This window comes from Perognathus longimembris, chromosome 7 (genome assembly GCF_023159225.1).
Source record: "Perognathus longimembris pacificus isolate PPM17 chromosome 7, ASM2315922v1, whole genome shotgun sequence".
Taxonomy (NCBI): Eukaryota; Metazoa; Chordata; class Mammalia; order Rodentia; family Heteromyidae; genus Perognathus; species Perognathus longimembris.
Genome location: NC_063167.1, coordinates 77,444,607 through 77,458,579, shown reverse-complemented (window position 1 = coordinate 77,458,579; position 13,973 = coordinate 77,444,607). Strand labels below are relative to the sequence as shown.

General features: G+C 41.4%; 1 protein-coding gene across 3 annotated transcripts in view; it reads left to right on the top strand.

Annotated features, from left to right (window-relative positions):
* The first annotated feature begins 6,846 nt into the window (after nucleotides 1-6,846).
* Alg14 (ALG14 UDP-N-acetylglucosaminyltransferase subunit) overlaps nucleotides 6,847-13,973 on the top strand; it is a 76,663-nt gene continuing 69,536 nt past the window's right edge. For all 3 annotated transcript variants that reach the window (XR_007211685.1, XR_007211684.1, XM_048352007.1), the window contains exons 1-2: nucleotides 6,847-7,015; nucleotides 12,268-12,419. Coding sequence is in view for 1 of the 3 variants with exons in the window: in XM_048352007.1 (XP_048207964.1) it covers nucleotides 6,880-7,015; nucleotides 12,268-12,419 (288 nt within the window). In the remaining 2 variants the exon portion in view is untranslated. The remainder of the gene's footprint in view (nucleotides 7,016-12,267; nucleotides 12,420-13,973) is intronic.

The window sequence follows — 13,973 nt, the reverse complement described above, 5'->3', positions numbered from 1 at the left end:
CCTTAACTTTACAAAATAGCTAAAACTCACCTGAGATTTGTATTGAAAACAAAAATTGTCAGTTAATTAACAAATCTGTTTTGTAACAAACTGAGAAGACCCACAATGAATAGAGTACCTAATGTGGATGAATGAGAAACAGGACATGGATTGCTGAAATTTCACAGAGATGCTGAGAAGAAACAAAGTTAAATTTAGAAAATAGCAAGTCTCTGCAAATTGTGAAGTACTGTCACTGATCATTTACACAAGATTTTCAAGAGAAAAGACCACTGACCTTTAAACAGTACATCTGCAACTTTAATTTTTCTTATCTTTTCCTTTCAGTAAAATGCTTCCTGTATTAAGCACTCTCCCTAACACTATATTCTGAAGCTACTAGATGGCTACAACAGGTGCATAGGAAGTAAATCAAAAGTACTGAGATCAGAGATTTGGCATGATAAACTCACTAAATGGAAATAATCATGGTACTTAAGTTCATAGGATGGTTGTGAAGAGTAGCTGAGATGGTACACACATGCTGCCTAAGTGTAGACAGTATGTATTATGTATATCACATGTATGTATCACAGTATGTATTATGTATTTCACAGGTTTGATATGCATATATAGGCATATATATGTGTGTATATATATATGGAGAGAGAGAGAGAGAGAAATTAAAATGAAGACAGAATGTGTATGTCCCTACCAAGGAAAAATCAGTTCTGTGGTGGCAGAAAGGAATTCTAGAATGACATAGAAAGAAGCATAGACAAGAAGAGATGGATTTAATGGAGGTACCAGGTAGAAGGTTTGTGAGGAAGAAAGTACTGGGATGCTTAAAACAAAAACAAACAAAACCCCTCAAGTTCAGCACTGGTTTCTCATTCCTGTCATTTTACTTACTTGGGAGGCTGAGAATCGGAGGATTATGGTTCCAGGCCTGCCCAGGCAGAAGAGTTCACAAGATGCCTTCTCTTCCCATCATTGGGTAGGGTGGCATGCACCTGTCATCCTGAACAATGCAGGAAGGAGGCTGAGATTAGCAAGATGGCAGAACCAGGCCAGCTTGGGCAGAAAAGTCTGAGTGTCCATCTCCACTGAAGGAAGTTTCCCTCTGCTAGGTGGGTGACACACACCTGTCAAACCAGCCACACTGGAAAGCCTAAAAGTACCACTTGAACACAGCTCGGGCTCAGGGTGGAAATGAGAACTCTATCCTAAAAAATAACCCATGAAAACCAGGACTGCAGGTGTGGCTCAGTCAGCAAGTGTTAGGCCTGAGTTAAAATCCCAGTACCACAGAGTGAGAGAGAGAGAGAGAGAGAGAGAGAGAGAGAGAGAGAGAGAGAGAGAGAGAGAGAGAGAGAGAGAGAGAGAGAGAGAAAGAGAGAGACAGAGACAGAGACAGAGACAGACAGAGACAGACAGAGACAGACAGACTGACAGACAGGCAGACAGACAGACAGACAGACACACACACAGAGATCTGTAAAGATAAGCAATGTTCAGTGCAGAAATATTTTTGCTGTATTATTCTGGGATATTTGAAAAATTACTGTAATACTGTTATGGCAATTAAACAAGAGTTCAATTCAGTAGATTTCCCATGATAGTCTGGAAATGTCTTGTTAAATAAGATTTTAATGTCCTGCTAAATTGTGAACCCAGAGGTATTGTGAGCATGTAGGTTAGTTAGCATACGGGGCTTCTAAATATCTGCATTTAAATGCATTTGAGATAAATGGAGGGCTGGGAATGTGGCTTTAGTGGTAGAATGCTTGCCTAGCATGCATGAAGCCCTCGGTTTGATTCCTCAGCACCACATACACAGAAAAGGCCGGGAATGTAACTGTGGCTTTCAGGTGGTAGGGTGCTAGCCTTGAGCTAAAAGGAGCCAGGGACAGTGTTCAGGCCCTGAGTCCAAGGCCTAGAACTAGCAAAAAAAAAAAAAAAAAAAAAAAAGATAAATGGACATAAAGTGAGAGAAAGAGAAAATGTAGTCATCATCTTCTTTTCTTTTTTCTGGTCCTCCTGGAGCTTGAACTCAGGGTACTGTCTCAGAAATCTTTTTGCTAAGGCTATCACTCTACCACTTTGAGCCGCACCACCACTTCCAGCTTTCTGGTGATTAGTTGTAGATAAAGGGTCTCACTGACTTTCCTGCTCAAGATTGGCTTTGAACATATGATCCTCAGACCTAAGCTTCCAGAGTAGCTAGGGTTACCAGCATGAGCCACTTGTCAAAGACTTTATATAAATATACAGATACATACACATCTGGTAACTTTTTTGAGTCCATTTGGAAAAAAAAGCTATAAAAAAGGAAATGCAATTCTTTACTAGAATGTTTTTTTAAGACACTTATAAAACCTTTTTCCTCGTATTTAATTTTATGAATGGAAAGTCAGGAATAGAAAATAATACTGGCCTTTCTAACTTTCTTTTTTTTTTTGCCAGTCCTGGGGCTTGAACTCAGGGCCTGAGCACTGTCCCTGGCTTCTTTTTGCTCAAAGCTAGCACTCTACCACTTGAGCCACAAGCGCCCACTTCTGGCTTTTTCTATATATGTGGTGCTGAGGAATCGAACCCAGGGCTTCATGTATATGAGGCGAGCACTGTTGCCACTAGGCCATATTCCCAGCCTGTAACTTTAATATATACTACACTAGCTGGTCTTAATATACAACAATTGATGTTAATGATACTATTAATGATAAAGGTATAGACCGTAGAATCAGATTGATTATGACCAAATCCTGATTTGACTACATTCTGTAAGACATTTCTGTGCCTCCATGTCCTCACTTTTAAAATGAAGATCATATAGTGTATCTCGAAGCATAGTTAATTCATGTTTTCAGGGCTTGGCATAGAGAAAGCACAAAGTAAATGCTAATTAGCACAAGTTGTAAATACTTGCGTTAGCTTCAGGGATTACTACCTAAAGAATCCAAGGGTAGTGGCTTTACCTAGGAGAGGGCTGGGGTACAGATATTAGTATATTTGACAAGAAAAAACCTTGCCTATAACTAAGATTTCTTTTTTTTACTCTCACTACGACAATTTCTTCCCCTAAATGATAACATGTATAGCCATTAGTACTGGTGATCACAGGACTCGAACTCTGTATCTAACCTAGACTGAGTACTCCCTGAGTTATCCTACCTTGGCATGGACAATCATAATGCTAATCAAAGTGGTCTCTGGGGTTCTTACAGGAAAGCTTCAGTCTTCTTTGTCCATACTCTTCTACCTTCATTAGGATGGATGGCTCAACTCTGGCAGAAAGAGGCCTGCCAGAATCCAGTCCATGAGATGGATGGTTTTTCTCTAGGAGGCCCCAGCCAAGAGGCCCAGGTCCATGCTGCACATTGTCAGAGGCTTATTGTTAAGTCACTGCTTAGGTGTTAACTGTTATCACTGGACCCTCAGTGCCTTGCCTAGTGTCTGACCCACAACAGCACTAGTAGATCTGAACTAAAATAGTCTGCCCACATCTCTGTTTACTGCAGGCATATATAATCGTCCCGAATCTTTTCTCCATAGTTCATGGAAAACTACCCATTGGGCCAAGCCTCATTCTTCATCAGCCTTCAAAGCTTTCCCTACATCCTGTGGAGCCCAAGTCAAAATTCCTCTGTTGTATCTCTTTAACATCAGCAAAAATATTTTTTTTAATTTTACAAAATCAACTGAAAAAATACATTTCTTGGGTCTGGGAGTGTAGTTCAATGTTGGAGCATTTCCTTGTATTCCAAGGCCCTAGGTTCAATCCTCAGAAGTTTGGGGGAAAAAAAACTATAAATGGCTCCAAATTCCCTTCTATCACCACTTCATATATCTATTTCTCATTAAAGAAAAATGTGAAACACCTGTCTAGAGAAACTTTTGCTTTTCATCATCTCCCATTCCCTTTTCTGCTCATTCCTATCTGCTTCGATCCTGCTATACCATAGAGCATTGCTTTTGTTTAGATGCTCAGAGGAGACTGACTTGTCCCAGAGTCACCTGACTCTACCCATGAGCCACATGTGACACAGCTGGCTGAACTCTCCTTCTTAAGTTGTTTTCCTTTCTCCACTTTTTGGATACTACTCCTTCTTGATTTTTCCTCTTTGAGTTGTCTTCCTCCATGTTCTTTGCTGACTTGGTCTCCTCTGCTAGACTCTATGTGTAAGCAACTCCAGACTATTCTTTATCTGTGCTGCCCCAGAAAGCAGCCACTAGGAACATGATCCTATTTAGATTTAGAATAATGGAGCTAGTTGTGGTAGCACTCTTACTATCCCAGCCCTTCAGAGACTGAGGTAGAAGGATCAACCTCAAGGGATATAGCAAGACTCTGTGTGTGTGTGTGTGTGTGTGTGTGTGTGTGTGTGTGTGTGTATACACAATGCAGTAAGATATTAAAAGAACATCCAGTTTCTCAGTTTTACTAGGTATATTTCATTAGGAAGATGTGGAGAGGGTACCTCATAGATACAAAACACTTCCACCAACACAGAAAGTTCCATTGGACAGGAATAACCTAAATTACCACCTAAGATGATCTTAGCCAGCCCTTTTAATACCATCCATATGCTAATGAATTCTAAATATGACCTAAGCTTCAGATCTCTACATAAAACTGCTTATTTGATATAACAACTTGGATGTCTAACACGTTAGTCCAACCAAAGTGCAAAACAGAACATTTCATTTTCATCTTCTTTTCCTCCCTCTTCCCTACCCCCAAAGATTTTTTCTTCCAGTCCCATTTATTTGTAGCAAATGACACCATTTAAAAAGTACCCCTCCTAATACAAAAGAATTTTTACCAATATAAATGAAAAAATATTTACCATAGAAATTTTAGGAAATAGAGTAAACAATAATCACCTCCTGGGAAAGCTTTATGATTAATTTGGACCACACAACTATTAAGCATTCCGTTTTTTCTTGTAGAATCTGTTATCTGTGTTGTCGATGTGACATTCTAAGAAATTTTAGTTGTTGCCTCTTCTGGCTCAGCCTGAACTTTCATTTCAACTTCCTGACCTCTTGATTATCTGCACAATTTGATACAGCCCAGGATTCAGCTCACCCAGTAGACTGTTTTTTTTAAAAAATTACTAACATATATTTATATCTATATATTGTATATATAATGTTGTAAAAGTAGTAGGGTTTTGTGAATTTCCATTCATACAATTTCCTCAATCACACCTAGCCCCTCCATCTATCTCCCTCATTTCAAAGTTTACCAGGCAGCTTCTGAATCAGAATTTCAAGAGTAGAACCTGTGATCAGCTTATACACTCAATTTATCAATTCTGAAAGTCTTCACCAAGATAACCCATCAATCAAGCTGAGTTTAGCAAAGGACTGCACAATGTGGTACTCTTACAGTGCAAGGGTTAGGATTTCTAGTTTCTAATTCTAGATCAGACACTATTCTACTTGGGAAAATCAGAGTACTAACTTACCTGTTAACCTGTTCTGTCTAACCTACTAGTATATGGAGATTCAAAGGAAAAATCACACTTGGAGTCAAGGGGCTTCTTTACCCTCAGTATGAAAAGTAGACATAAAAACAAGTATAGGTTGGGAATGTGGCTCAATGGTAGAGTGCTTGCCTAGCATGCATGAAGCCCTGGGTTTGATTCCACACAAGCAGAAGTGGTGCTGTGGCTCAAGTGGTAGAGTACTAGCCTTGAGCAAAAGAAGCGAGGGACAGTGCCCAGGCCCTGAGTTCAAGCCACATGACTGGCAAAACCCCTCAGCAAAACAAAAAGTATAACTGAGATTAGAGGGGGTGGTTATTTTGGCTGAGGACACAAGAAACAAACAATGCTTTGTGGTAAAATTGATTATCTACCTACTCTGTTTCGGGGAACTTCCATTTCTCTAGGGCACATGGTAAAACTCCCGGTGATCACCTGCTTGAGATCTCTGAAATTATGTGGAAAACTTAAAAAAAAAAGTTTTCAGAAAGAGTAAGTATGAAATGTGTGACAGGGCTGGGGATATGGCCTAGTGGCAAGAGTGCTTGCCTCCTATACATGAGGCCCTGGGTTCAATTCCCAAGCACCACATATACAGAAAATGGCCAGAAGTGGCGCTGTGACTCAAGTGGTAGAGTGCTAGCCTTGAGCAAAAAGAAGCCAGGGACAGTGCTCAGGCCCTGAGTCCAAGGCCCAGGACTGGCCAAAAAAAAAAAAAAAAAAAAAAAAAAGAAGAAGAAATGTGTGACAAGCAAAACCCTCAGTTGTGTCTGTAAAGCAACAGAAACATGTCCTTTGAGAGAAGTGAAGGAAAAGGGATGGGAAGGAAGGATTGGAGGGAGAGAGGGAAAAGCAGGGGGAGGGAGGATTTAAATGGATAGGAAAGGAATAGAATAGGATAGGAATAGAATAGAATACGAAAGGAATAAATGGATAGGAAAGGAATAGAAGCAGGAAGGGAAAGAGCAGGGAGAATTTTAGATGATCAGTTGGGACAGAAGGAAGGTCTGATGTAATCGGTTAGCCTCAGGCAAAAGCTAGTAGAGCTAGAACTCCTAATCAGGTAACTTCAGAGCCCCTTTGGGGGGGCTGGGGATTTAGCTCAGCGGAAGAGCGCCTGCCTGGAGAGCACAGGCCCCAGTCCTCAGCCTTTGGGGCGCACAGACGGCCTGACCTAATCACCAGAGGAAATTAAATTTCTCTGGGCTTCACGGGTAAGACTCCTCAGCCTAGGCCCGGGACGACAAGCTCCGTACAATACTGTGGGGAAGAAGCCCCTACCGCCCGCAAAGCCCGCCGTTTCCTCTCCCGCCCACAACCCCTCCCATCTCTACTAAGCTACGCCCACCCGGAAGTGTGTCGTTCCTCAGCCCGCGCCGGGAGCGGTGCGCATGCGCCCTTCTTTGGAATGCTGTGTATTATTATTCTCGTCGCTACGACTGGAGCTGTGATTGTCGTCCTCGGCCTGAGACTGTGGATAGTGCTTCGGACTCAGAAGGTTATTTCTCGGAAATGTCTCAGTGTCTTGGTAGTGGCTGGGTCTGGTAAGTCTCAAGGCGGCGATGTCGGGTTCGGGGCGGTCACTACAAGCTCCACAATACACCGCGACTCAGTTCTCGAGTCTTCTCATTGCTATTCGCCGCGCGGCACGCTGGGACTTATTGTTTCTCCCACTCACCGGAAGTGGTGGGCCCAGCCTGGGAAAATAGCCGTTTGCTGACGCGGCCCAGTCGCCTCACCCTGGAGACGGCTTAAATGATTTGCTCTTGTCTGTAATTAAGCCTTTCTGCGGCGTGTAGCTTCACAACAGATAATTAGCGAACGGAGAGCGTGCCGACGCCTACTGATGCCCCGAATGGCCGCCATGCAATACTAATCGTGTTTTCCTAAACTAAACGTTTGGGGAGACACAAACTGCAGGGTGGAGGAGGCCACGTGGACTGTTGCACCAACTCTTAGGCGAAACCGACGAGGATGAGTTTGGAATCCACAGATCTTAGAGCGGGACATTTGTGAGGGTCGGGTGTGAGCCAAGCCTTCAAGCAAGCCATCTAAGTCCGCCCACTCTGACTGCACTTATGTGTTAGGAGGACGGTTTTGATAGGTGCATAGGCTCCCCTTGGGGAAAGGAGTTCTTGTTGCAAGGTCAGTGTCCTTACCTGAACCAAGCCTGTCCCGTATACATACTATGCCCAGGCCGTGTGACATGCACGCTGAGCATAGGCGGCTATAGCTCCCAGGGCCATGGTGAGTCATCAACATAGGATTATACCAAGTACAGCAGAAAGTGATGCAATTTAGAGACAGAAACACCATAAAGACAAGACTGCCGCCTCCACAACAGGACATACTGTTTTATAGTAAGCTGGTTTTGTTTTTTTAAGTAGAAGTCCATTCTAAAATAGCAAGTATAGTATCAAATAAATACACCTGTTTTACACTTGCTTATTATCGTTCACCAGGTATTATGAACTGGATATAATTGTATGTACTATGCATTTATGTATGTGATGGACTGCAGAGCAAGTTTATTTATACCAGAATCGCCACACACTTGTGAGCATTGCCTGTGCTACTATGTTATGATGTCTGTGATGTCATTAGGTAGTATGAATAATTATGTCCCTGTAATTTCATGGGATCACTGTCATACGTGCCATTCATTACTGATGGGAGGAAACAGCATCATGCAGCAAATGACTACATACATACACACAGAGTGTGTTCATTTGGAAATGCCAGATTTCATCTAGGTAGATTTCTACTGTGATCAAGTGTGCCAAATTTATGTTCAAATATATCACTACTGCTTGACATACTTTAAGCTGGAGGAGATATCAGGCACTGAAGTAAGCTCTCTGAATAACAAAACTGACTAATACTACTTGCTATGAAGAGGTGATTCTGTACCTAGCACATTGAAAGGTTCCAAGATACAGCAGTGAGTGAAATAGAAAATATAGAAAACCTAACAGAAAGACCAAACAAATTGGGTTCTTGCCACTGTGAGAGATGACCTAAATCGTAATCTGTGGTCTGGCTATGCAGTCTTCAGAAAGATCACCATTCATCTGAACTTGGGATAGGGAAAGGCTAACAGTTGATATCCAGGGTTTTTACTTGAACAAAAGCTGTTCACTTGATAATACTAGATTTGGGGAACTAGGAACCAAAATTAAGGTAGAGTCACTCAAGTCATAGAATGACCTATAATGAAATAAACAGTTCAAAAAAATAGTCTATACTCAAAAATCTAATGTTCATAATTTTAGAGGAGGAAGAAAGCTTTTTCAGTGTTTACCTTAGAACAAAGATACCTAATCTTTAGGTACCATAAAAGATTTTTAATTGATTGCTTTATTCAGAAATCATTTTCAAAATTTTTCCTTTTCTGTAATACACAGTATGTTTGCCATAGGTACAGTTTGTATGTATGTATGTGTTTATTTTTTTTTCCAGTCCTGGGGCTTGAACTCGGCCTGAGCTCTGTCCCTGGCTTCCTTTTGCTCTGCCACTTGAGCCACAATGCCATCTCTGGCCTTTTTTATATATGTGGTGCTGAGGAATCAAACCCAGGGCTTCATGTATACGAGGCAAGCACTCTTGCCACTAGGCCATATTCTCAGGCCCTCCTTTTTTTTTTTTTTTTTAAAGGCTAAAATACTATTAAAGCAAGAATAATGATGTTTCCATTGCACTAGAAAAGGTGGCTTTTAGGTTTTATCCTTAATTGTTCTAGCTGTGAAAACAAGTACCTATTTAATGAACCACACTACTTTTGCAAGGCTAAAATTAAAAATTCTGAAATGAGTAAAACCAAATATGTAAATTTCATGTCCTAGTCAAGAAGATGGGTGAAAAGTTATGAGGCGAATGTGTGATTCTGACTCCTGAAATTCATACTCAATCTATACTATATTTCTTTCTTTCCTGTTTTGTTTTGTTTTTTTGCCAGTCCTGGGGCTTAAACTCAGGGCCTGAGCACTGTCCCTGGCTTCTTTTTGCTCAAGGCTAGCACTCTACCACTCGAGCCACAGCGCCACTTCTGGCTTTTTCTATATATGTGGTGCTGAGGAATTGAACCCAGGGCCTCATGTATACGAGGCAAGCACTCTACCACTAGGTCATATTCCCAGCCCCTCTTTCCTTTTTAATAGTTAATTGCATCACGTTATTTACTTTAATGTGCCTATTATATTTTCTTGCCTGTATTTTTTTCCCTCTGGTACTAGGTGGGAATTGAGTCCAGGGCTTCATATAGGGTAGGCAATCCCTGTATCACGAATTATATATACCCTTATGTCGGATGTCGGGATCTGAAAGATCCTCTTCTCCCCGACCCCACGGGGAGCATGGTAACCACAAAATCTATGAAAGAGCACTCGGCCTTGCCTTCCGCCGGCGGAAGGCCAAAGTCGTACTCCATGGACTTGCGCTAAGTTGAGGAAAGGTTGCTGAAGCCTCCCCTCCCCCCAGTCCCCTCACATGTTACCAAGAGCAGGGGTGAAAAGGAAGGCATCAGGGACACGCTGCGGTGGTGGGATGCATCTCAAAGACTTTAATATGGAAAGGCACTTATATAGAAGTAATGGCGGGAAAGAAAGGGGGCTGGCCAAAGGGCCAGTCATAGGCTAAGGACCATGTCCATCAAGTGACATCACAAAACTTCCTTTGTGGGCAGGACAACCCCATCATGGTGGCACGCACGTGTTCACCTCCCAAGGGGCGGAGGCCTTCTCTTCCTGTTGAGGCCGGAAGGTGGGAGGGGCTCCTCATTGTCCCAGGGCTGGGGGAAGGACAGCCCCCAACACCCTTAGTTCTGTGTCACATTTTTTTCTATATGTAATTTCCTCTAAACCTAGAAATAAATTTTCCCTGTTCCACTATTTTTTTAAAAAATGTATTGAGGGAAATATATAATTTGCTTATCTGCTTTTGTTTTCATGTATTGTTACTAAAAGCCCGTTCTTAGAACAAAAGGAGTTAGGTGAGAGGAAGCTTTTCTAAGTAGGGAAACAACCTAACTAAAGATGTGCAGGATATAACAGTAAGATGGAGAGAATGTTGGAGACACCTACCTGGCTGAAGCACAGAGCTTGTGAGGTGAAATGAATGTTTTGTGATAAATGTTCTTTGCTTGTTGGCCATAGTGTTTGGGTGAAAGTACACTAACTTACACTTAGCCCTTTCTTCATTGTGCCAATCACAGATCCAAAATACTTGAAGAAAAGGTCCATCTATGTTATAAATATACAAACCTTATTTCTTGTGATTATTCTCTAAATAATACAGTATAAAAACATTTATATTGTTCTAGTTATTTTAAGTAATCTAGAGATGATTTTAGAGATGATTTTAAATATATAGCAAGAGTCCTATATAATTTATCATGTCCTGGTGTATTTTAGATCTAGCTTCTGCATATGAGAGAAAACACATGCCATTTGTCTCTGAGTTTGGCGCACCTCATGTAACGTGATTTGTTCTAGGTCCATCCATTTCCCTGAACATGACATAATATTCTAATGGCTGTGTAAAATTATATTGTTGGCTTTTATCTTTTGTTTTCATTCTGCCATTTGAATCACACTTCCAGTTCTGCTTCTTACTGGTTATTTTGCAGATGGAGTCTAAGAGACTTTTCTGCCTGGTCTGACCTCGAACCACTTGTCTTTGGGATCTCAGGTTTCTGGACAAGTAGATCCTCCCAGGTTGTTATTTCTTCAGGGTTCTTGGAAGCAGTACCTTATAATACTGAGGAGATGACTGGTTGGTTTTGAAATTAAAGTATTAAAACTTTAGAGATTAGCCAGCCACGAGTAGTTTACACCTATAATCCTAGTTACTCAAAAGGCTGAGATCTGATCAAAGTTCAGAGCCAGCTTGGGCAGCCAAATCTAGGAGACTGTTATTTCTAATTAAAGCTGGAAATGGAGGCAGGGCTCATGTGGTAAAGCAGCAGCTGTACATGAAAAACCCAGTGAAAACTCAAGGCCTGGTTAAGCCCCAGTACTAGCCCTCACTAAAAAAAAAAATAATAATAATAAGTGAATAATTAAGAGGTTGTAGGATTTCAAAAACTGAACATGAACTTGTTGTGAAATTGGTAAATATTTAAGCACCTATGGGATCCTAAGATTACCACAGTGATGAGCAGGTGGCCTTAGGAAGACCCAAGTCTCATGGTCAGTGGGCATGCCTTCCTTACATTACTTCTCTGCACAGAAGCATTGGTGACTGACTATCCTGCTTTCCCTGACTTCACCTTTACCCTTCTACCCAGCATTATCATTGCCTTCTAAGCACATCTCAGATAGAGCCATTTCATGCTGTAAGGATCTTTGCCCCTGACCTGTGGCCTTCATAGTCCTATCTGTCCATTATCTTCCCTTTCCAAATTGTCTCAGCCTTTACAGGGAACATTGATTTTTTTCACAGCCATTTCCTATGTCCTTGTTTTGGTTTTTCTTCCTGACTTGCATTCTCCTTATCTTTATAAGTATGGTGTCCTTTCCCACAGTCTCCTTGATTGCAAGGAGTGTGTCTTATACTTCTGTGTACCTTCCCTAGTGCCCACTGCTAGGACCAATTTAATTTTTATTCATTAATGATTTCTCTCATATAAAAATATACTTATACAAGGGCATAGATGACTTTTTTTTAAACATTCTTGTGTATTTTGAGAAATTTATGGTTACAGCAGTTCTCCCACTTAGAAAATGATATTGGGACAGTGTGACCAAATAGATAATGTCCATTGTTGGTTTCTTAATCTTAGGCTTACTTTCATTTCCAGGTGGGCATACCATGGAGATCCTGAGGCTGGTTGGTAGCCTGTCCAGTGCTTACTCACCTAGACATTATATCATTGCTGACACGGATACAATGAGTGCCAATAAAATTGATTGTTTTGAACTTGATCGTGCTGGAAGAGAACCTAGTACCATGGTGAGTATTTCTGTGATACAAGTTTTACGTTGATTTCATTGGAAATAATGTCATGGTACTTCAGTGCCTTTCCTACATCAGGTGATCAAATGCTTACTAGTAATGAACTGTATTGCTTTCCTGCCCAAAGATAAGACTTTTCTTTAAAGTATATATTCAAATTAAAATGGCTTTGTAATTTTTAATATAACTATTATTTTAGAGAAAACACTGTCACTCAATTCTAACTGTGAACATTGCTGTTTATAATATTGATAAGGTGATGTACATTTTAGCTCTTCATAATGTTCCTTGTCAGTGTATTTATATTTGATTTATCTATGATTGCTTCTTAATTTATAATTCCCCCTTCATACACTTCATTTTAGCATTTTATTCAGAACTTGCAGTTTGTCTGTTTGTTTTATAAAAGTGAAACCACTTCTTTATTGAATAGGGAAACTAGACCTGTTCATTCTGTATACTCTCACTTTCCCTCTCTTCTCCTGGCACTATTTGGCCCCAGGGCTGTAAGGTAGTTTAGGAGTGGATGTCTAATGCAGACTAGGCCCATCAGAGTCCTTCATGGGGCTTTTTGATCTTGAGACCCAGAAAATGGAGTTGGTCTTTCTTCAGAGAGAAGCTCTATAAAGGAAAATTTGGGAGGTACTGGCAGTCATGTGTCCTCCTGGTAAGTAGAGATGGTCTCTAGATAGAAATATGAAGATGAGGGGCTGGGGATATAGCCTAGTGGCAAGAGTGCCTGCCTCGGATACACGAGGCCCTAGGTTCGATTCCCCAGCACCACATATACAGAAAAAACGGCCAGAAGCGGCACTGTGGCTCACGTGGCAGAGTGCTAGCCTTGAGCGGGAAGAAGCCAGGGACAGTGCTCAGGCCCTGAGTCCAAGGCCCAGGACTGGCCAAAAAAAAAAAAAAAAAGAAATATGAAGATGATACACAGGAAGAAAAAGAGGAGAAGCCAGATGGTAGAGCTGCCTTTAGTGGCTCCGCATACCCTGTTCATCTGGCTTAGTCCTGGCTTCGTCTGTCTTCTCTTGTTTAGAAATTGAGGTTCTCTGATGGATCTCTTCCTCCATTCCCTCATTTCCACCGCTGCCACCCTCCATACTCTTTTTTTTTTTTTTAACCCTCCATACTCTTTAACCTGTTTGAATTTTAATTACTTGTAACCATAATCTCTAACATACCATTAAAATGTGTTTTTTTGTTTTGTTTTTTTTTTTTTTTTGGCCAGTCCTGGGCCTTGGACTCAGGGCCTGAGCACTGTCCCTGGCTTCTTCCCGCTCAAGGCTAGCACTCTGCCACTTGAGCCACAGCGCCGCTTCTGGCCGTTTTCTGTATATGTGGTGCTGGGGAATCGAACCTAGGGCCTCGTGTATCCGAGGCAGGCACTCTTGCCACTAGGCTATATCCCCAGCCCCTAAAATGTGTTTTTACAAAAGACATATCCAACAAGAATGGAAAATAAATCTACATGCTATTATCAGCCCTTAAAAATATGTATCCTTGGGGCTGGGGATATGGCCTAGTGGCAAGAGTGCCTGCCTCATA